A 24,532-nucleotide genomic window follows, 5' to 3' on the forward strand; every position below is an offset into this window, starting at 1 on the left:
CTCCGTCTCAAAAAAAAAAAAAAAAAAAAAAGGAAGCATGGGGGGCTTCTTTCTTAGTTTAATGAGCAGGAAGAATTAGTGGATTTAAGTAAAAAACAAGGCATTGTGAGCTAAAAATTTAAGGATAAAATTAGTAAATATTGCCTAAGAGCACCTGAGGGGGTTTAAAAAAACTGTAGATGTGAGAGCTTTTGAGATTGCTTTAAAAAAAAAATTTGTAGCTTCTGCTGTCCATTGTCTTTGGAACACTGGAGAGAGGAAGAAGGGTAGTTTCTTGAGGTTTTGACCTTTCTCCTCACCGGGAAGTGCTTGAGGTAAACCACAATGATGGTCCTAAGCAGCAGTTATTTCAGTGTTCTGAAGGTGAAAAGAAAGGTTGGTGGTTACTATTCTTATCACACTTTTAGGCCACATTGAGCCTCACTCTCTCCCATTTTGCCCTGTTTTGCAGCAATATTTTAAATTCTGGATTGCTTAAAACCAGAGGTGGTTTTAAAACATGTGTACCGTTGCTGCTTTCTGGTTAACTTTGCCTCACAATTTCTTATGAATTTGAATTTACTCTTCAAAACTGGAGTTTACCTTACAGGAAACCTTGATAGGTTTAACAAAGCATAGAAATAACCAGTTAAATCCAAGTGTTAATGTTTACTTAGTCAAATAAAGTGTTTCTCAAAGTGTTAGTAACACTTTAATTAGAATCACCTGGGTGCTTGTTAAAATGCAGATTCCTGGGCTCCATCCCAGGAGTGCACACTAATGCTTGAAACATACCTGGCCTTGTGTTCAGTGCTTTTTTTTGAGGGAGGGAGGATCATTTCAAAAATATGTGATGCATGGTCCCTGTCCTTAGGAATCTTAGTCTGAATTTAAAGAAATAATGTAATGGTGCTAGTGTTGTCACAGTGCAGTTCATCATTATCCAAAACTTCGTGTTTTTTTTGTTTTGTTTTGTTTTTTTGTTTTATTTTGTTTTGTTTTGAGACGGGGTTTCACTCTTGTTACCCAGGCTGGAGTGCAATGGCGCGATCTCGGCTTACCGCAACCTCCGCCTCCTGGGTTCAGGCAATTCTCCTGCCTCAGCCTCCTGAGTAGCTGGGATTACAGGCACGTGCCACCATGCCCAGCTAATGTTTTGTATTTTTAGTAGAGACAGGGTTTCACCATGTTGACCAGGATGGTCTCGATCTCTTGACCTCGTGATCCACCCGCCTCGGCCTCCCAAAGTGCTGGGATTACAGGCTTGAGCCACCGCGCCCGGCATCGTTTTTTTATTTTTATTTTATTTTATTTTATTTATTTTTATTTATTTATTTATTTATTTTTGAGACGGAGTTTCGCTCTTGTTACCCAGGCTGGAGTGCAATGGCACGATCTCGGCTCACCACAACCTCCGCCTCCTGGTCTCAGGCAATTCTCCTGCCTCAGCCTCCTAAGTAGCTGGGATTACAGGCACGCGCCACCATGCCCAGCTAGTTTTATTGTATTTTTAGTAGAGACGGGGTTTCACCATGTTGACCAGGATGGTCTCGATCTTTCGACCTCGTGATCCACCCGCCTCGGCCTCCCAAAGTGCTGGGATTACAGGCTTGAGCCACCGCGCCCGGCATCGTTTTTTTAAGACTTAGTATTTTATAGCTTAAGAGAAGTTAGAATGAGTATTCGATAGCTACTATCATTAACTAATTTACAATGGGTTTTTTTGTTTTGTTTGAGACTGGGTGTTGCTCTGTCACTCAGACTAGAGTATAGTGACATGATCATGGCTCACTGTAGCCTTGACCTCCTGGGCTCAATCAGTCCTCTCACCTTAGCTTAGAACTACAGGCACATAACACCATGCCTAATTTTTTGTAGACAGGTCTTACAGCGTTGCCCAGGCTGATCTCAAATTCCTGGCCTCAAGCAATCCTCCTGCCTTGGTCTCCCAAAGTTCTGGGATTATAGACATGAGCCACCGCACCTAGCCTACAGTGTTACTAATGAGCAAAATATTCCCTAGAATCACAGGTCTTTTAACTTTACCTCCTTTTCTTATTTTTTATTTTTATTTTTATTTTTTGAGACAAGTCTCTTTCTGTAACCCAGGCTAGAGTGCAGTAGCACAATCATGGCTCGCTGCAGCCTCCGTCTCCCAGGCCCAAGCAACCCTCCCACCTTAGCCTCCCAAGTAGCTGGGATCACAGGTGTGTACCACCACATCCAGCTCATTTTTTTATTATTTGTAGAGATGAGGTCTGGCTATGTTGTCCAAGCTGTTGTCAAACTCCTGGACTCAAGCAATCCTCCCACCTTGGCCTCCCAAAGTGCTGCAGTTACAGGCATGAGCCACCATGCCTGGCCAACTTTTATCTCTTATAAGTAATTTATGAGCAATTTTCAGTAATAGGACTAACACCAGGCTTACTTGGCTTCTGTCTTATATAACTCTTTTACTTTTTCTTAGCCATATTTTCTTTTTTGAGAGAGAGAGAGTTTTGCTCTTGTTGCCCAGGCTGGAGTGCAGTGAAACAATCTCAGCTCACTCCAACTTCTGCCTCCCGGATTCAAACGATTCTTCTCCTTCAGCCTCTCAAGTAGCTGGGATGACAGGCATGTGTCACCATGCCTGGGCTCTTAGCTGTATTTTCTTTTCAATGAAATGATGCTCTTAGAATCTAATTTAGGTCTGCATTGTTCATTATGGCAAAATTTAAATTAACTAAAATGAAATAAAATTTAAAATTTAGTTCCTCAGTCATACTGGCCACATTTCAAGTCGTTAAGATCCACATGGTATGTAAATAGCTTCTTGGACAGTGTATTGAACATTTCCATCATTGCAGAGACTTCTATTGGACAGTGATGCTTTTGATGGTCTAAGATTTCTGTTCTCTTCAAAGAGTCTAGTGGTTTTTCTACTTGCTCTTCATTGAAGTAAATATTTGATGCCTGGGGTTTTTTGGTTTCTTTTCTTCTGATCTTTCCTCCTTTTTGATCGCTCTCTTCACAGGTCAATACTTCTGCGAAGGCTCTGTAGTCTGATGGGAACTGTATTCTTGCTTCGATGCTTTACCATGTTTGTGACCTCCCTCTCCGTGCCAGGACAACACCTGCAGTGTACTGGAAAGGTAGCCTGCTACCTTCTTTATCATTCTTGTTCTTGGTGGGTTGATGGCACACTATACACATTAGGGCTAAGATTTTGCTTATAGTATTTAAAAGTGCTTTTTGGTATCTGCAATGTCTATTTAAAAAACTATAGAAATACTTTAGTAAAGGTCTTAAGCCAGATTCTTCTACCTCCCTATTATTTCTGTTGAAACTTGTTCTATGCTATAGAGCTATAGAAAACATGTTTCTTTCAATTATCATTTTTCCTTTCCCACTATCCTCAGCATTTTTTAAATTTCTCATATGGCATGCTCTGGTTCCTTCACTGTCCTCCTCACTCCTTTAAAAATGTTGCAGGCCAGGTGCGGTGGATCACTTGAGGTCAGGAGTTCAAGACCCAGCCTGGCCAACATGGTGAAACTCTGTCTCTTATAAGAATACAAATACTGGCCAGGCGCGGTGGCTCAAGCCTGTAATCCCAGCACTTTGGGAGGCCGAGGCGGGTGGATCATGAGGTTGAGAGATCGAGACCATCCTGGTCAACATGGTGAAACCCCGTCTCTACTAAAAATACAAAAAAAAATTAGCTGGGCATGGTGGCGCGTGCCTGTAATCCCAGCTACTCAGGAGGCTGAGGCAGGAGAATTGCCTGAACCCAGGAGGCGGAGGTTGCGGTGAACCGAGATCGCGCCATTGCACTCTAACCTGGGTAACAAGAGCGAAACTCCGTCTCAAAAAAAAAAAAAAAAAAAAGAATGCAAATACTAAAAATACAGAAAAGTTAGCTGGGCGTGGTGACAGGCACCTGTAATCCCAGGTACTCAGAAGGCTGAGGCATGAGAATCACTTGAACCCAGGAGGCGGAGGTTGCAGTGAGCCGAGATGGCACCATTGCACTCCGGCCTGGGCAACAAGAGTGAAGCTCCGGGCTGGGTGCAGTGGCTCAAGCCTGTAATCCCAGCACTTTGGGAGGCCGAGACGGGTGGATCACGAGGTCAAGAGATCGAGACCATCCTGGTCAACATGGTGAAACCCCATCTCTACTAAAAATACAAAACATTAGCTGGGCATGGTGGCGTGTGCCTGTAATCCCAGCTACTCAGGAGGCTGAGGCAGGAGAATTGCCTGAACCCAGGAGGCAGAGATTGCGGTGAGCCGAGATCGCGCCATTGCACTCCAGCCTGGGTAACAAGAGCGAAACTCTGTCTCAAAAAAAAAAAAAGAGTGCAGCTCCCTCTCAAGGGAAAAAAAAGAAGTTGCAGTTTGACCACCTACCCAGCACTCTAAACTTTACTCTTTCTGAGATTAAACAAAATAATGGCTGACGTTTGGTTTTCATTTTATACTTTGTACTTTGTTTTGGTATACTATAGACATCTCTTCTGGTTAAGAGAGAAGAAATTATGCAGATGGGGACAAAATAAGACTCTGAAAATCGCCTGTGCTTTATATACAAAATTGGCTAAAATCTGTATACAAATTTGGAAAGTTTATATACAAATTTGGACAAAATAACCCTACTTTTCTAGGCCTCTATGCTTTAATTCTGTGTTCTCACATATTCAAATAAATGTATGTGTTAACACCTTTGTAGGTATTTTAATGTTGTTTGTAACAGCATTCAAGTTCACTTCTTGTACTGTAATATCATAGCTGAAATGCCAACAAGGGAAGATTAAGCAGCCAAAGGAGATCAAGAGCTAAAAATATACCCCTGAGCTGAAGAGTGACAAAACTTTCTCCTGGTATTAGGGAGGCTTAGACTGACCAGTAAGAAAGGGGGAAGGGTTAATATGACACAGGATTTCATGTAAAGAAAATGTGTTATTTTTAAGGTAAAAGCTGTTTTGAGGTCTTTTTTTTCTTTTTTCCAAAAGGAAAAGTAATTTTTTTCCAATTATAAAATTATATGTTTATTTAAAAATTCAAGTTATATAGAAATTTATATGTTAAAAAGTAAACGTTCACATAATTCTTTTGTGCCCCATCCAATAAATAATATAGTTGGGCCGGATGCCATGGCTCACGCCTGTAATCCCAACACTTTGGGAGGCTGAGGCAGGTGGTTCACCTGAGGTCAAGAATTCTAGACCAGTCTGGCCAACATGGTGAAACCCCATCTCTATTAAAAATACAAAAATTAGCTGGGCATGTTGGCACATGCCTGTAATTCCAGCTACTTGGGAGGCTGAGGCAGGAGAATTGCTTGAACCTGGGAGGCGGAGATTGCAGTGAGCCAAGATCACGCCATTGTGCTCCAGCCCAGGTAACAAGAGCAAAACTCTGTCTCAAATAAATAAATAATCGGTTAACAATTGCGTGTATAGCCACACAGAACATTTTTAAACATACTTATACACTTGTATAAGTTGTTTTGTTTGAAATGGAGTCTTGCCCAGTCACCCAGGCTGGAGTACAGTAGTGCCATCTTGGCTCACTACAACCTCTGCCTCCCAGGTTCAAGTCCTGCCTCAGCCTCCCAAGTAGCTGAGACCAGCATACCCGGCTATTTTTTTGTATTTTTAGTAGAGACAGGGTTTCACCATGTTGGCCAGGCTGGTCTCGAACTCCGGACCTCAGGTGATCCGCCTGCATTGGCCTCCCAAAGTGCTGTGATTATAGGTGTGAGCCACAGCTCCTGGCCCTCATGCAAGTTTTTATAGATACTTTTTTTTTTTTTTTTTTTTTTTGTGACGGAGTTTCGCTCTTGTTACCCAGGCTGGAGTGCAATGGCGCGATCTCGGCTCACCGCAACCTCCGCCTTCTGGGTTCAAGCAATTCTCCTGCCCCAGCCTCCTGAGTAGCTGGGATTACAGGCACGCACCACCATGCCCAGCTAATTTTTTGTATTTTTAGTAGAGACGGGGTTTCACCATGTTGACCAGGATGGTCTCGATCTCTCGACCTTGTGATCCACCCGCCTCGGCCTCCCAAAGTGCTGGGATTACAGGCTTGAGCCACCGCGCCCGGCCCCTAGATACTTTTTAAACAAGACAGGATTATACTGCAAACATTGTTCTTTAGCCTATTTTTCATTTAATAGTATGTTGTTAACTTTTTAATGAAGAAGTACATGTGGTTATATTCATCTTTTTAATAGTATTCCATTCTTTTTAACAGTATTCCATTGTTACCAGGCTCCAAATGATGTATATTTTGGTTGTTTCCAAATGTTACTATTTATAAACCGTGCTATAGTAAACGTTCTTGTACATTGTGCTTTTGCACTTACTCAGTTATCTCCTTAAGATAAATTATTGGAAGTAGAATTAAAGAATTAAAGGACACACACATAAAAAAATATGGTATGGGCCGGGCAAGGTGGCTCATGCCTGTAATCCCAGCACTTTGGGAGGCCAAGGTGGGCGGATCACTTGAGGCCAAGAGTTTGAGACCAGGCTGGCCAACATGATGAAACCCCGTCTCTACTAAAAATACAAAAAATTAGCCGGACATGGTAGCAGGCACCCATAATCCCAGCTACTCAGGAGGCTGAGGAAGGAGAATCACTTGAACCCAGGAGGCAGAGGTTGCAGTGAACTGAGATCACACCACTGCACACCAACCTGGGCAACAGCAAGAATCCATCTCAAAAAAAAAAAAAAAAAAAGTGATATGTATTGCTAAAATACTCACTTGAAAAAATGATTTTCTCACCACTACCAACATGTATGAATATCCGTTTTCTCACCCTCTTGCCAGTACTGCCATTCTGATTGATGAAAGATAATATCTGATGCTTTTATGGTCTTATTTTTTATATTTTAAATCTTTAATTTATTTTGAATTTGTTTCTGTACATGATGTGCACAGTTTCTCCAAAATACTATGCTATGTACATGGTATGAAGAGTTTCACCTAAATAGTACGCTAGTTCATTGGCGAGATTTTATTTTATTTCATTTTTTTTTAAGACAAATTCTCACTTTGTCACCCAGGCTGGAGTACAGGGACATGATCATAGCTCACTCTCGGCCTCAAATTCCTGGTCTCAAGCCATCCTCCCGCCTCAGCCTCCTGAGAAGCTGGGACCATAGGCATGCACCACCACACCCAGCTAATTGTAATTTTTATGTAGAGACTGGATTTCACTTTGCTGCCCAGTCTGGTCTGAAACTCCTGACTTCAAGCATTTTTCCCACTTTGGCCTCCCACAGTGTTGGGATTACAGGCATGAGCCACCACACCCAACAAGGACAGATTTTAAAAAAGAAAAATGTAAGCTTATTACACTGAAAAGAGAAAATTTTCTGTCGCTAAGGGATTTAATTGTAGGACAGCCACTGAGGAGAGGGATATATGTGCATAGGGCTGCAACATACACTAAAAAATAAATTAGATATCATCCCTCTATGGTATAAACAGCCCTTTTTCGGTCTCTAATGACTGTTTTTATCAGTTGGTTATATATAGATATTTCTACTCAAATCTGCCCTAAATACTGTTAATTGGTTTGAATTATAATATAACCTACTTATTGACCTGTATTATTTGCAACAATTGTTATATATAGAAAGATAAAGTAATTGTAACTAGAAATCAAATCCCTTACAGTGAATTCCATAGGGTACTTTCATTATATTAAATTAATTGCTTGAAATTGCATTCCCAGAAGTAAGGGGTTTGGGGACAGAATCAAGAACATGCCTGCTTTTGAAATTTAGAAACACTTAAAGCATATTCTACACCTCTCTTTTGATAAAACATCCTATTCATTCTGCTCTGTTGTGTTTCACTTTTTGTTTTTCTAGAAGAATATATGGGACATTTAAGATGAGAAAGGATCAAGAGATAACTGCCTTTTGACTGTCGTCACTAGGTTCCTATCCTTGGTTGAGACATTTTCCTAGTAGTCCCTTCTCTTTATTTACTACATGATTTTTTACTTTCTCAAGAGTAACATCTCTCAGCCTGTGTTCATTAGCAATCACAGAAGAACCAAACCCATGTATATGCTCTTTCTTTCTCTCCAATAATATATTCTTCTCCCTCCTTTTCCCTCAAATGAGGCAGAAAGGGAAAGCTGAGTGGTGTGTAATCAGCAGGTGAGATTCCTAATGAGAATGTGATATCTGTGTGGTTGTTTATTTTGTTCATGTTTGTTTTTGTTTTCTTTGAGACGGAGTCTTGCTCTGTTGCCACACTGGAGTGCAGTGGTGTGATCTCTGCTCACCGCAGCCTCTTAAATCCCTGGTTCAAGCAATTCCCCTGCCTCCGCCTCCCAAGTTGCTGGGATTACAGGCACCTGTCACCATGCCCAGCTATTTTTGTATTTTTAGTAGAGACGGGTTTCACCATGCTGGCCAGGATGTTCTCAATCTCCTGACCTGGTGGTCCACCCGCCTAGGCCTCCCAAAGTGCTGGGATTACAGCATGAGCCACCTTGCACGGCCAGTCATATATGACAGAATCTTTAAGACATAGGGCTGGCTGGGCACGCCTGTAATCCCAGCACTTTGGGAGGCCAAGGCAGGTGGATCGCAAGGTGAAGAGATCAAGACCATCCTGGTCAACATGGTGAAACCCCGTCTCTACTAAAAATATAAAAATTAGCTGGGCGTAGTGGCGCACGCCTGTAGTCCTAGCTACTTAGGAGGCTGAGGCAGGAGAATTGCTTGAACCCAGGAGGCGGAGGTTGCAGCGAGCTGAGGTCCTGCTGTTGCACTCCAGCCTGGGTAACAAGAGTGAAACTCCGTCTCAAAAAAAAAAAAAAAAAAAGCATAGGGCTTTCGAATTGAGATCCCTGGGTTCACCTCCTGCCTATGTTACTTACTAGCTATGTAACCTCTGTAAGCCAGGTTCCTCATCTGTATAGTTAAATCACTTTATAGGATTGCTGTGGAAATTAAATCCAATAGTACATAAAGCACTTAGCAGCATGCCTTGCACATAGTAAATGCACATAAAATTTTAGCAACTTTTTGTACCATTGTTGTTATTAAATTTTATTATTATAATATTAGTATGCCTTATTTTTAAAGTAACTGTCCCTCTTTTTTTTTTTTTTTTTTTTTTTTGATGCTCTACACGTTCAGAGAAACTTCTCTAGTAACAAACTATAGAAATGATCCCTGAAGCCGGGCGCGGTGGCTCAAGCCTGTAATCCCAGCACTTTGGGAGGCCGAGGCTGGTGGATCATGAGGTCAGGAGATTGAGACCATCCTGGTCAACATGGTGAAACCCCGTCTCTACTAAAAATATTTAAAAAATTAGCTGGGCATGGTGGCGTGTGCCTGTAATCCCAGCTACTCAGGAGGCAGAGGCAGGAGAATTGCCTGAACCCAGGAGGCGGAGGTTGCGGTGAGCCGAGATCGCCATTGCACTCCAGCCTGGGTAACAAGAGTGAAACTCCGTCTCAAAAAAAAAAAAAAAAGAAAGAAATGATCCCTGAAATACAGTCTTGACTGTCCCTCTTTTGTAAAGCGGCTATCATTCAAAGTCTTCCTCGGCCGGGCGCGGTGGCTCAAGCCTGTAATCCCAGCACTTTGGGAGGCCGAGGCGGGTGGATCACGAGGTCAAGAAATCGAGACCATCCTGGTCAACATGGTGAAACCCCGTCTCTACTAAAAATACAAAAAATTAGCTGGGCATGGTGGTGCGTGCCTGTAATCCCAGCTACTCAGGTGGCTGAGGCGGGAGAATTGCCTGAACCCAGGAGGCGGAGGTTGCGGTGAGCCAAGATCGCGCCATTGCACTCCAGCCTGGGTAACGAGCGAAACTCTGTCTCCCAAAAAAAAAAAAAAAAAAAAAGTCTTCCTCAAAATTGATTGCCTTTTTAGGTGTATGTATGGGAGTTGGGATTAGGTTTGGCTGGTGATAACTGGAAATTCAAAGTGGCTATGGTTTAATAAACACACAATGGTTTATTCTCTCTCAAAAAAGAGTCTGAAGGTAGGTACACCAGGTCTGGTGTGATAATTTTACCAAGTTATCAAAAAAAAAAAAAAAAAAAAAAAACCATCATTCTGTCTTTCTGGTCTTCTATCCCAATACTTGCCTTGTATCCCTAAGGCCACTTTGTGGTCCAAGATGGCTGCTGGACTTTCAACTCCACTTGAATGAGTCTGAGTTGTAGACTAGAAGAAGGAAAGGTAGAAATTTAGACTTCCTCAAAACTGTTGTCTCTTACCTTGATAAGTAGCCTTCTCAGAAATCTTTTTTTTTTTTTTTTGAGGCGGAGTTTCACTCTTGTTACCCAGGCTGGAGTGCAATGGCGCGATCTCGGCTCACCGCAACCTCCGCCTCCTGGGTTCAGGCAATTCTCCTGCCTCCGCCTCTTGAGTAGCTGGGATTACAGGCACACACCACCATGCCCAGCTAATTTTTTGTATTTTTAGTAGAGAGGGGGTTTCACCATGTTGACCAGGATGGTCTCGATCTCTTGACCTTGTGATCCACCCGCCTCGGCCTCCCAAAGTGCTGGGATTACAGGCTTGAGCCACCGCGCCGGGCCTCAGAAATCTTTTAACACTTTTACTTAAATCTTCCTGTACAGAACTTCTTCATATGGCTATACCTAGCTACAAAGGAGGCTGGGAAAGACAATATTTTAGCTGAACTCATTGCTGCCTCAGTGTATTTGAGATTCTGTTACCAGTGAAGAAGGGGAGAATGGATGTTGAGTGGTAGACCTTGATCTCTGTCTGTCATAGCCTATGTCCTATTGGCAAGAATAGCCAAGTAAATACTACTGTGATACTGGATTAAAAACTTGGAGATGTTTTTATGTTACAGAGAACTTTTTATTATAAAGGAACTCCTAATAAAGTAGTTCATGTTATAGTAATTTCATTTGTTTTTTAAAATTATTATTATTAATTTGAGAGTCTCACTCTGTCGCCTAGGCTGGAGTACAGTGGTGTAATCTTGGCTCACTGCAACGTCTGCCTCCTGGGTTCAAGTGATTTTCCTGCCTGAGCCTCCCGAGTAGCTGGGATTATAGGCGCACGCCACCACACCTGACTTATTTTTGTGTTTTTAGTAGAGATTGAGTTTCACCATGTTGGCCAGTCTGGTCTTGAGCTCCTGTATTCATGATCTTCCTACCTTGGGCTTTCAAAGTGCTGGGATTATAGGTATGAGTAACTGCATCCAGCCAATTTTTATTTATTTATTTATTTTTTGAGACAGAGTCTTACTCTTGTTGCCCCTCTTGGAGTGCAGTGGTGCCTCCGCCTCCCAGGTTCAAGTGATTCTCCTGCCTCAGCCTCCTGGATAGCTGAGATTACAGGTGCCTGCCACCACGCCCAGCTAATTTTTGTATTTTTAATAGAGACGGGGTTTCACCATGTTGGCTAGGCTGGTCTTGAACCCCTGACCTCAGGTGATCCACCTGCCTCAGCCTCCCAAAGTGCTGGGATTACAGACCTAGAATTCATTAGACTGAGGGCCTGGCTGCTTTGACTTAGATCTTATTTCTCATTTATTCAGCATTTGCATTTGAATGGGAATGGGTGTTGGGAAGTTCCTACTTCCCCTAAACATTTGAAGCACTAATTTATAGCTTTTCTTTATAGATATATGGCAGTGTATGGGAGAAATTACATAGGGCCTTTGCCATTTGGAGTGGCTTTGGTATGACCCTGACTGGCGTTCACACATGTGGAGATTACATGTTCAGTGGCCACACAGTTGTCCTAACTATGCTGAATTTCTTTGTCACCGAATGTAAGTATCTTTTTAGTGCTTCTATGCATATTAGATAACTAGCTGCAGTAAAAGCTGTGGGAAGGGTGTCAAATTCTGTGAAGAATAGGAAAACAGCCTGACCTGAGAAATGTGTGACTGAGAAGCACTGGAAGAAATGTGGCTTTAAAATGATCTTTCTGTCCTTTTCCTAGATACACCAAGAAGCTGGAATTTCTTGCACACTTTATCCTGGGTTCTCAACCTCTTTGGAATCTTCTTCATCTTGGCTGCCCATGAACATTATTCCATTGATGTGTTTATTGCTTTTTATATAACAACAAGACTCTTTTTGTACTACCATACTCTGGCCAATACCAGAGCATATCAGCAGAGTAGGAGAGCAAGGATTTGGTTTCCCATGTTCTCCTTTTTTGAGTGCAATGTTAATGGCACAGTACCTAATGAATATTGTTGGCCATTTTCAAAACCAGCAATAATGAAAAGACTAATTGGATGAAGATTATCTTTCTAATGAGTTTGTGATTAAATATGTCATAGTTGTTGAAAATGAGTAACTTTGCGTTCTCCCCCTAGGTTGTTCCTAGATGCCTGGCTTATATGTTGATGAACTAAAGTTTCCTGTTCTGAGCAGAGTTATCATTATACAAACCAAGAAAGAACAATCAAGAGTCCTTATGTAGCTGTTTGAACAGAAAGCTTAAGTAGATGTTTTCTGCCCCTTCACTTTAGGAAGACAATATTGTGATTGAAGTCAGGCTGTTACCTTTACCTGTTGAGTATTTGCTTATTGAACTTTAAACAAATCAACTCAGCAGTTTGCTGGTTGAGAGATTTTCATTTCCAGTAGAGCTATAGTCAAGACATAATATATTTTGAAGCTCTTTATTATCTTTAAAAGAAGAAACCCTACCAAATAATCAGTACTTGTTCTTTGGACTAATCTCTGTGTCAGTTTAAAAAATGCAACCCTGGGACATGATCTGTTTTACTGCAAACAGTTTCGCCTTCTGAACCATCTCTAAGTACACTGAGCATACCAGGATGCCTGAAATAAGAAGAGAATGAAAGAGGCCATTTATGATATGACAGAGTACTGACCAGGATGCCATTGGCCTCCTCATTAATGCAAATGTAGGGCTGGCATTTTTCACCAAAGACGCAACAAAAGATGCAGTGCCTATTTTGTTCTGAGTGTTCAGTATGACCATCAGTAAGTATTCATGAGGGGAAAATGGCTGCATCCATAAAAATAAATGAATTTAATCTTAGTGGTAAAGGTACCTGGAATAACTTTGTGCTATAGTTGTTAGATGACAGTCCAATTTTATGCTTTTTTAATGTTGTTATTTAATGAGCCAAATAGGAGTGTTTTGCAGATGTTAGATAAAGTTCTTATGTCATTAAGTAGGGAAGTATGCATGCAAAGAATTGTTTTCTCCTGAAAAGAAACTTATAGCAAGCATAATATCAGTTTTTGGTTTTTGAAATTCCTTGTTCTTGGCCATTGGAAGTAAGTAGTCTCAGACATACTTGGATATGAAAAAGTTATTTTTTTTTACTTTATAATGGTGTATATACATTCTTTCTATTTAGTCTTAATTTGGCAGTCAGGAAGTGATATAACTTAGCTGCTCTTTGCAACACTAGAAATTTAGTACTTTAAGTCATTTCACCTCTGTGATAACATTTGTTTTATTTTTATGATTTTATACAATAGTTATGACAGTAGGATGGTTATGGAATTGGAATTTCAACCCCAACTAATGAGCTTAGCTGCTCGGAATATTAATTATGTAGTTTTTACATTCCATTTTAAAACAAAGACTTAGAAAAGGTGCTGGCATTCTGAGGCCTAACATTAGGCTGCATAGCAGAAGCTTGCTCCTTCCTTACCTGGGTGAAATTTTTTTTTTTTCTTTTTTTTTTTTTTTTTTGCACTTTGAGTCATGTTCCCACCCCTGTATAAGCTACATAGGAGCCTGAATGAATTGGGTAGGAAAGGAAATTATGCAAACAAGTCTCAGCTAGTGTTGAATGACCCCAATTTGTATCTGCTCTGAACATTATTTTTTTCTCACTTGAGAAATGGTGCAAGGCAATTCAAGTTTTATGCTTTTAACACTCACACCTCAGAATCTGATATCTTAAATTGCTGATTCTGTTACATGCTAGGAACAAAACGCCAACATCTCATGTAAAGAAGTCGCATAATCATGAAAAGTAAAGGATATTTTCTATGCTAGTTAGAGTGGTTTGACCCTTGAGGTTAAAAGATGTGTGACTCTTATTTTTCTACATGACAGAACAGACTGAATTTAGCTAGGGAGGCACAGATGTTGGCTTTTGGGAAAGAGTTCAAAAATCTTTATGGCAATATTAATGTTAAAATGTTAAGTTGAGTACAGTGGTGCAAGGCTGTAGTCCCAGCTTCTGAGGAGGCTAACTTAGCCTTAGAGGCAGGAGGATTGGTTGAGGCCGGGAGTTAGAGGCTGGAGTGTGTTATGATAATGCCTGTGAATAACTACTATATTCCAGCCTGGGCAAATGTAGCAAGACTCCTTCTCTTAAAAACATGGCCAGCTGCAATGGCTTATGCCTGTAATCCCAGCACTTTGGGAGACCAAGGCAGGCAAGATCGAGACCAGCCTGGCCAATGTGGCGAGACCTCATCTACTACAACTACAAAAATTGGCTGGGCATGGTGGCACACACCTGTAATCCCAGTTACTTGGAAAGTTGAGGCACAAGAATTGCTTGAACCCGAGAGGTGGAGGTTGCAGTGAGCTGAGATTGCGCCATTGCACTCCAGCCTGAGTGACAGAGTGAGACTCCATCTCAAAAAAAAAAAAAAAAAAAATGGGTTCACTGGCTGACGCCTGTAATCCCAGCACTTTGGGAGGTTGAGGCAGGAGGATCACTTGAGCTCAGGAGTACAAAAGCAGCCTGGGCAACAAAGTGAGACTTCGTCTCTACAAAAAGCTTTTTAGAAAATAAGCTGGGCGTCATGGTGCATGCCTGTGGTCCCAGCTGTATGGGAGCCTGAGGCAGGAGGATCACTTGAGCCCCAGGAGGTTGAAGCTACAGTGAGCTATAATCATGCCACTCCACTCCAGCCTGGGTGACAGAGTGAGACCTTGTCTCAATAAATAAATAACAAAAAATTAAATAGCTATTAACCTCAGTGTTGTTTCCTTCATATAAATTTTATTCTAGAACCAAATAGAAAAATAAATGCAACTAACTTTGCAGAGCTATTGACATTGAGAGTGCCTAACCACAATGGAGACTGTAAAATAACTTTTCAGCCTTGCATTTGCTCATACATGTTTTGAGGAAAATGTAAGTTAGGTTTATAACTCATTGTTTTAACTATTATTATTATAAGGCAGTGTTTACATAAATTAATCATCTCTTTCTTGGAAAACATTGAGACAAAATTATTTTCAGTTTTACCTAAACATGAAACCTATATTTTAGTTGCTTTTTGTTTTGTCCAGAAATTTTCAGATTTTTGTCTTCATATTTTTTTTCTGGTTAAAATCTAAATCACAGTGAAGATAGTATTTATGTTTACATTTTATCTGTGAATGTGGCTAAGCAGAGAAGCTATATGCCTTGGGTCTGCGTATTTTTTGACATTGTGTTTGGTTCTATAGGTGCAGACTTGTCAGAGGCTTACGTCATCACGGAGACTTTAGTATAGAAGAAACCAAAATGTTTTTGGTTTGGGGATGCAAACTGGAGGTTGTGTTGCAAGTCCTCGATGCATTTTCTGTGTTCCTGAGAGCAGTGTCACCTTTTTTCTTTTTCCTTTTTCTTTTCTTTTTTTTTTTTTTTAAGACCAGGCAGGGTAGTGTTATTGAAGAGTAACTGAAGAGTCAGTAGAGAGTAAGAGGTTTTGAAGAAGGCAGGTTTGCTGTTGTCACCAAATAATTTGGGGGAAACCTTTCTTGGCTGTGCTGCAAGAATTCTTTGGCTATCCTCTCCATGATTCTCTGACCAGAATTGCTAGGGCAAAAACAGAACTTCTGGCTCTATTTATTTGTATCCTTTGAAATCAGAAAGCAATGAACTTAGCGTTAGAAGCAGTCAGTTAAGGGCCGGGCGCGGTGGTTCAAGCCTGTAATCCCAGCACTTTGGGAGGCTGAGGCTGGTGGATCACGAGGTCAAGAGATCGAGACCATCCTGGTCAACATGGTAAAACCCCGTCTCTACTAAAAATACAAAAATTAGCTGGGCATGGTGGCGCATGCCTGTAATCCCAGCTACTCAGGAGGCTGAGGCAGGAGAATTGCCTGAACCCAGGAGGCAGAGGTTGCGGTGAGCCGAGATCACGCCATTGCACTCCAGCCTGGGTAACAAGAGCGAAACTCCGTCTCAAAAAAAAAAAAAAAAGAAAAAAGAAGCAGTCAGTTAAATACTATGGGCTATTCACATGAAAAACCCAGTGTCAGAGAGACCAGAACCCACTGACCCAAGAGACCTGTAGGGAATGTAACTCTTACTCTGTGAGCAGTGGTCTTTTGTGCCCTGTCCCTGCCTGTGTGTTTTTCCAGAAATCCAATAATTTGTAAATGGGGAACAGAGGAGCCAGATTATTTTATAGCTGATAAGAAACAGTCTGTTTTAGAAACAGCTGTTTGAAAAGTATTACTCATATATTCACAAAGTCATATTTATAACACTAATCTGCTTTGACTGTATTCAGCAAAAGGCAGTTTCACCATTAATTTCATAGTAAACTTTTTAAAAAGATTCTAGATCTAAATTGCCTAAGAATGTTAACCACATTCTTGTTTTAAACTCTAATTTAATAAATTTAATTATTTGATAGTCTTTTATAGACTTAAGTTTTCTTCATACTAAAGGTAATTATGTTATAGTCATTTGCCGGTTCTTTAAGGTATTCAGGCATTTGAGACAAGAAAGCTCTGTTGTAGAATAGTCCAATTGCTTTCTTAAACAGTATTGGTTTCATTTAGACAGTTTTTTAGCCAGCAAAGGTGTCAATTTTAATGCCAACTTGACAGTTTAACAGTTCGTGGTTGTCAGCAGTTTAGCCTAAATTTCCCCGTACTGCTATAGAGCAGAACTGTTGGTAACATCAGAGTCAGAATGCTGCAGATGACTGAGAAGAATGGAAAGAGACCAAGCAGGTTTTTCTGTTCTTTTCCCTGTCTTTGAGTAGCTCTGAATGACTAAAATTAGTATGAAACTAGGTTTTACACTCCCTTTTCCCCTCACCTAGATGTAATGCCACCAATTTCAAATAACTAAAATGTAACCAATTACTTTGCATCAAGTTCTGTACAAATATCTCTGAATTCTGTAAGCCATATTTCAGCTATTCTGGTTTTTAGAATACATTCTACCCTAAATTAACCAAAGGACTTCTTATTCAATGTATTTCATGTTTCAGCATGAGGAAGGTTTGTGTCTGATACGGCAAGAGAAAGAACACTATGGTGATTTCATTGTTACTTCAGGTCTCTTTCGATCTGAAGGACTGTAGAGAATTGAACATAGCCAATTCTCCAATATTATCAGTTAGTAATGTCATCTTAAAAATGTTCAGTTTTACTGATTTTTATTCCAAGAATCTATGTATTATTAGAAAAATGAAGTATTTCTGATAATGGAACAAAGAAAGTGGAAACTGGTACTTAGTGGGGGAAGCAAAATTAGCTTGGACTAAAATGGACATGTTTTGTTTTGTGAATTCTACCTAAATGTCTCCCTATCTACAGAGAAATTAGTATTACTTGAAGATGTGAAAGTTCCTGTGGTAGCCATACCTTGAAGCACAGTGTTGTACATAAGTAAATATATTGATTCTAAATTAAATCCAGATTTAACTAATATATATTATTTTATATCTTTGTTGTATTAAAATGTTTAAAAACACTAAAAATAAAACATTTGAAAGTTGGATTGCAGTTTCTTATTGAAATGTCTTTTCATTATTAATGGAGCTGGTCAATTTTTTATATGATGAATTTTAGTTTTTGTAAATGATTGGCCAGGTGTGGTGGCTCACCCCTGTAATCCTAGCTCTTTGGGAGGCCAAGGCAAACTGATTGATTGCTTGAGTCTAGGAATTCAAGATCAGCCTTGGCAACATGGCGAAACCTCGTCTCTACAAAAAATACAAAAATTAGCCAAGCATGGTGGTGTGTGTGTGTAGTCCCAGCTACTTGGGGGACTGAGACAGGAGGATTGACTGAACCGGGGAGTTGGAGGTTGCAGTGAGCCAAGATCGTGCCACTGTACTCCAGCCTGGGTGACAAAGTGAGACCCTGTCTCCAAAAAAACAAGCACATGATTGAGCTCTGTAACTTTAAATCTGTGGTACTTAGCCCAGAACTGTGGAGTAGTTAGAATGCTAAGAATTGTCACAGGTACAGGACTGTATCTGCTTAATCCACAACTGAATTTGTCTTTTTGATCACTGCTAATATGTAGCCTCTGTAGCACTGGCCCAGCTAGTCTTTTTGAGAACTCTGGGAAAAAATATTCCAGAAGAGATCTCAAGGAGCTTGGTGGAATAGAAAATACACTGGGTTTTGGCCGGGCGCGGTGGCTCAAGCCTGTAATCCCAGCACTTTGGGAGGCCGAGGCGGGTGGATCACGAGGTCGAGAGATCGAGACCAACCTGGTCAACATGGTGAAACCCCGTCTCTACTAAAAATACAAAAAATTAGCTGGGCATGGTGGCGTGTGCCTATAATCCCAGCTACTCAGGAGGCTGAGGCAGGAGAATTGCCTGAACCCAGGAGGCGGAGGTTGCGGTGAGCCGAGGTCGCGCCATTGCACTCCAGCCTGGGTAACAAGAGCGAAACTCCGTCTCAAAAAAAAAAAAAAGAAAAGAAAATACACTGGGTTTAGACTTTTTTTTTTTTTTTTTTTTTTTTTTTGAGACAGAATTTTGCTTTTGTTGCCTAGGCTGGAATGCAGTGGCACAATCTCGGCTCACTGCAACCTCTACCTTCTGGGTCAAGCAATTCTCCTGCCTCAGCCTTCCCAGTAGCTGGGATTATAGGTGCCTGCCACCATGCCTGGCTAATTTTTGTATTTTTCGTAGAGATAGGATTTCACCATGTTGGCCAAGCTGGTCTCAAACTGCTGGCCTCAGGTGATCTGCCCGCCCTCAGCCTCCCAAAGTGCTGGGATTACAGGAGTGAGCCACTGCACCCGGCTTACAAACATATTTTTAAAATTTTAAATGTTTATATTATTTTACTCCAACTGTAGCATATACATATATATGCACATATACATGTGGTTTCATATCTTGCTTATTTCACTTAACTGTGCCAATGCCTTCCAGCCAAGGATCCAGGACACACCTTAGTTGAGTAACTTGGGTTTTTGCTTGTTACAATGGCGAACACACACATTTTATTCCATGGGGAATTGTGGGGCATCTCAGTGGGAAGGTGTTGGAAAGGACAGGATGTGGACTCGAGTTATGCAGCTTCCAGGGAAGGTTTTACTGAAGTGGGACTCTGTTCTGGATTAGATGGGTGTATTTCTATTATTGAATATCTTAATAAATCTTGGCCGGGCGCGGTGGCTCAAGCCTGTAATCCCAGCACTTTGGGAGGCTGAGGCGGGTGGATCACGAGGTCAAGAGATCGAGACCGTCCTGGTCAACATGGTGAAACCCTGTCTCTACTAAAAATACAAAAAATTAGCTGGGCATGGTGGCGCGTGCCTGTAATCCCAGCTACTCAGGAGGCTGAGATAGGAGAATTGCCTGAACCCAGGAGGCGGAGGTTGCGGCGAGCCGAGATCGCGCCATTGCACTCCAGCCGGGGTAACAAGAGCGAAACTCCGTCTCAAAAAAAAAAAAAAAAACAAACACACAAAATAAAGTTCTGAAAAGGGTAATGTTGATACTTGTCTGCCTGCAGTAGCTATTTTTGGCCCTACTGTCACCTGGAAGACATTCCAAAGACCCAGCTTTACCTGTCCCAGATGGAAGGCTTCATTATAGATGCGCAGGATCTGAGCTATGGAAGATGTTTTGAAAGAATATTTATTGGCGGGGGCGCAGTAGCTCATGCCTGTAATTCCAGCACTTTGGGAGGCCAAGGCGGGCGAATCACAAGGTCAGGAGTTTGAGACTAGCCTGACCAACATGGTGAAACCCCATCTCTACTAAAAATACAAACATTAGCTGGACGTGGTGGCATGCGCCTGTAATTCCAGCTACTCAGGAGACTGAGTCAGGAGAATTGCTTGAACACGGAAGGCAGGGGTTGGGGTAAACCGAGATTACACCACTGCACTCAAGCCTAGGCGACAGAGCAAGACTCTGCCTCAAAAAAAAAAAAAAAAGAAAGAAAAGAAAAGAAGAGAAACAGACTGGTCATGGAGGATTATCCAGTTAGAACAGAAGAAAGATCCTGTGGGGAGAGGACCTTGCTACAGAAGTTCCCTTGCCTATAAGAGCAAGAAGGTGGCCAGGCGAGGTGGCTCACACCTGTAATTCCAGCACTTTGGGAGGCCGAGGCAGGTGGATCACCTGAGGTCAGGAGTTTGAGACCAGCCTGCCCAACATGGTGAAACCCCATCTCTACTAAAAATACAAAAATTAGCTGGGCATGCTGGAGCGCTCCTGTAGTCCAGGCTACTACTGGAGGCTGAGGCAGGACAATCACTTGAATCTGGGAGGTAGCAGTTGCAGTGAGCCAAGATCATGCCACTGCACTCCAGCCTGGCTGACAGTGAGACTCTGCCTCAAAGGTGGAAAACACACACACACACACACACACACACACACACACATACACACATGCACACACACACAAGCCCAAATCCTGTACCAGCCCCACCTATCACCCTCTTACTGAGATTCCCCTCCCTTCTCCAGGTGTTTAGTCTTTCTCGCTGCAGGAAATTTAATTAAAAACCTACCTTTGGGCCGGGCGCGGTGGCTCAAGCCTGTAATCCCAGCACTTTGGGAGGCCGAGGTGGGTGGATCACGAGGTCGAGAGATCGAGACCAACCTGGTCAACATGGTGAAACCCCGTCTCTACTAAAAATACAAAAAATTAGCTGGGCATGGTGGCACATGCCTGTAATCCCAGCTACTCAGGAGGCTGAGGCAGGAGAATTGCCTGAACCCAGGAGGCGGAGGTTGCGGTGAGCCGAGATCGCGCCATTGCACTCCAGCCTGGGTAACAAGAGCGAAACTCCATCTCAAGAAAAAAAAAAAAAAAAAAAAAAAAAACCTACCTTTGGCTGGGCACAGTGACTCATACCTATAATCCCAGCACTTTGGGATGCCAAGATGGATGGATCATTTGAGGATTTCAAGACCAGCCTTGCCAACATGGTGAAACCCCGACTCTACTAAGAGTACAAAAATTAGCCGGGTATGGTAGTGTGCACGTGTAATCCCAGCTAACTGGGAGGCTGAGTCAGGAGAATCACTTGAACCTGAGAGAGGTTGCAGTGAGCCGAGATCGTAGCCTGGGGGACAGAGTGAGAGTCTGTCTCAAAAACAAAAACAAAAAAAATTAGTTTTACTAAGGGTATGCTCTTGGTGATATTTGGCTAGCAGAAACTGACTTCAGGCAGCCCAAACAGCTATGACAAAAAAAAAAGAAGAACAGCTAAAAGAATAGAGTGACAGGGAATGCTCACTCACTAATGAGATAGTACCAAAGGAAGTCCTTCTGCAGAGGTGGCATTTGAGCAGAGGCCCTGAATGAAGGGAGGGCCATGTGGGGCAAAGGGAATAGCAGGTGCACCAGCCTCTGGAGCAGCCTTGGCATGTTCTACAAAGAATAAAGAGTTTGGCTTAAGAGTGAACAAGGGGGAAGAGTGATTGAAAGTGGGCCAGGCGCAGTGGTTCATGTCTGTAATCCCAGCACTTTGGGAGGCTGAGGAGGGTGGATCATGAGGTCAGAAGTTTGAGACCAGCCTGGCCAACATAGTGAAACCCCGTCTCTACTAAAAATACAAAAATTGGCCGGGCGTGGGGGCCCACGCCTGTAATCCCAGCACTTTCAGAGGCCGAGGAGGGTGGATCACAAGGTCAGGAGTTCGAGACCAGCCTGACCAACATGGTGAAACCCTGTCTGTACTAAAAATATAAAAATTAGCCAGGCGTGGTGGCACTTGCCTGTAATTCCAGCTACTCCGGAGGCTGAGGCAGGAGAATTGCCTGGGAAGCGGAGAACTCTGAGAGGCGGAGGTTGCAGTGAGCTGATATTGCACCACAGAGCAAAACTCCATCTCAAAAAAAAAAAGAAAAATTAGCCAGGTGTGGTGGTGGGCGCCTGTAATCCCAGCTACTCAGGAGGCTGAGGTGGGAGAATTGCATGAACCCAGAAGGTGAAGGTTGCAGTGAGCCGAGATCATGCCACTGCACTCCAGCCTTGACGACAGAACAAAAACTCCATCTAAAAAAAAAAAATGGCCAGGCATGGTGGCTCAAGCCTGTAACCCCAGCACTTTGGGAGGCTGAGGCGGGTGGATCACAAGGTCAAGAGATCGAGACCATCCTGGTCAACATGGTGAAACCCTGTCTCCACTAAAAATACAAAAAATTAGCTGGGCATGGTGGTGTGTGCCTGTAATCCCAGCTACTCAGGAGGCTGAGGAAGGAGAATTGCCTGAACCCAGGAGGCGGAGGTTGCGGTGAGCCGAGATCGCGCCATTGCACTCCAGCCTGGGTAACAAGAGCGAAACTCCATCTCAAAAAAAAAAAAAAGTGATTGAAAGAGAACTTGAGAAGTAGCTAGGCTATAGTCATATAGTCCTCAAAGGTCCTGGTGAAAACTTAAGTTTTGCTTCAAGTGACATGGGAAACCAGTGGAGGATCTGGGTTTTGTGCAGGGGAGTGACTCACATCTCCACCTCACATCTCCATTGTAGCCAGTGACATGTGTTGGCCAAGGCAGAGAATGCCTTCTCCACCCACCTCCTGTGTGGGCCAATTTGCCTGGCCCTGGACTATGTTATGCTTGAAGGTTTCATCAAGTGCTTCTGGGTTCTTTATTAGGACCGTGGAAGAACTGAAGGATGTGCAAGGAGATGAAAGCTACAACAGAGCCAAAGGAAAATACAGCTGCAGTAGGACAAGGCAGCCCTGGATAGAATATAGCAAGCAGGATTTTTAACTTTTCTTCGCTTAAATTTTTTTTTTTTTTAAATGAACAGCCTGACAAACCAGAGTTACGGGAACCTTTTCTTTTTTTTTTTTTTGGTTCAGAAATCAACCTTTGGGCCGGGCGCGGTGGCTCAAGCCTGTAATCCCAGAACTTTGGGAGGCCGAGGCGGGTGGATCATGAGATCAAGAGATCGAGACCATCCTGGTCAACATGGTGAAACCCTGTCTCTACTAAAAATACAAAAATTAGGCCGGGCGCGGTGGCTCAAGCCTGTAATCCCAGCACTTTGGGAGGCCGAGGCGGGTGGATCACGAGGTCGAGAGATCGAGACCAACCTGGTCAACATGGTGAAACCCCGTCTCTACTAAAAATACAAAAAATTAGCTGGGCATGGTGGCGCGTGCCTGTAATCCCAGCTACTCAGGAGGCTGAGGCAGGAGAATTGCCTGAACCCAGGAGGCGGAGGTTGTGGTGAGCCGAGATCGCGCCATTGCACTCCAGCCTGGGTAACAAGAGCGAAACTCCGTCTCAAAAAAAAAAAAAAAAAAAATACAAAAATTAGCTGGGCATGGTGGCACATGCCTGTAGTCCCAGCTACTAGGGAGGCTGAGGCAGGAGAATTGCTTGAATCCAGGAGGCGGAGGTTGCGGTGAGCCGAGATCGTGCCATTGCACTCCAGCCTGGGTAACAAGAGCGAAACTCCGTCTCAAAAAAAAAAAAAAAAAAAAAAAAGAAAGAAATCAACCTTTGCCGATGGGCACCAGCAGAGGGTGCCACAAACCTCCAGCAGCCCTTGCACCTTTGTCACAGGAAGTCACTGGTTTGAACAATGTACAGGTGCACATCAGAATCACCTGGCTTGTTCAAACACATTGCTAAACCCTACCTTCCTCCTAAGTGGGAGGAATTTTTTTATTTTTTAATTTTTGCTTTTATTTTTATTTTTTGAGATAGAGTGTAGCTCTGGGCTGGAGTGTCGCCTGGGCTGGAGTGCGGTGGCACGATCTCAGCTCACTGCAAACTTTGCCTCCCGGGTTCAAGGTATTCTCCTGCATCAGCCTCCTGAGTAGCTGGAATTACAGGCATGTGCCACCATGCCCAGCTAATTTTTGTATTTTTAGTAGAGATGGGGTTTCACCATGTTGGTCAGGCTGGTCTTGAACTCCTGACCTTAAGTGATCCGCCCACCTCGGCCTCCCAAAGTGGTGGGATTACAGGCGTGAGCCACCACGCCCAGCCAGGAATTTTTATTTCTGACAGGTTCCCAGGTGATGCTGAGGCTACCAGTCAGACTGGTTCTTCCTCAGAAAGTGATAAGAACCCCCTGAAGAGCCTTTCAACTGACACCCACAACTTGAGGCAGCAACCCCCAAAGGGATTTCAGAACAGGGTGGATGAGGATGCAGGTGTTCCCCTAAGCTCCGCATTCCCTCCTCCCTCCCCTGGGCTCTTGTGAAAGTACTGAACGCTGTAAATCAGTAAACTCCATACAAATGATCACTGCCAGCATCTTAGCTTTTTATTCCCCCCTCCCATCATTTCATTTTGATTTCTAATCATTTGGTTTCTTTTCTTTTCTTTTCTTTTTTTTTTTTTGAGACAGTCTTGCTCTGTCACTCAGGCTGGAGTGCAAAGGTGTGATCTCGGCTTGCTGCAACCTCTGTCTC

At 42.7% G+C, this 24,532-nt stretch overlaps 1 protein-coding gene across 2 annotated transcripts in view; it reads left to right on the forward strand.

The window, feature by feature from the left end:
• The window catches only part of SAMD8 (sterile alpha motif domain containing 8), a 60,760-nt gene extending 43,082 nt beyond the window's left edge, over positions 1-17,678 (forward strand). The window contains exons 4-6 of one of the 2 annotated variants that reach the window (XM_010350465.3): positions 2,993-3,110; positions 11,610-11,760; positions 11,934-17,678. In XM_010350465.3, coding sequence (XP_010348767.2) covers positions 2,993-3,110; positions 11,610-11,760; positions 11,934-12,238 — 574 coding nt within the window. In that variant the 3' untranslated portion in view covers positions 12,239-17,678. The remainder of the gene's footprint in view (positions 1-2,992; positions 3,111-11,609; positions 11,761-11,933) is intronic. The other variant, XM_010350466.3, reaches the window with a different exon arrangement.
• Positions 17,679-24,532: the final 6,854 nt, after the last annotated feature.

The sequence above is a fragment of the Saimiri boliviensis genome, chromosome 12 (assembly GCF_048565385.1).
Source record: "Saimiri boliviensis isolate mSaiBol1 chromosome 12, mSaiBol1.pri, whole genome shotgun sequence".
NCBI classification, from domain to species: Eukaryota; Metazoa; Chordata; class Mammalia; order Primates; family Cebidae; genus Saimiri; species Saimiri boliviensis.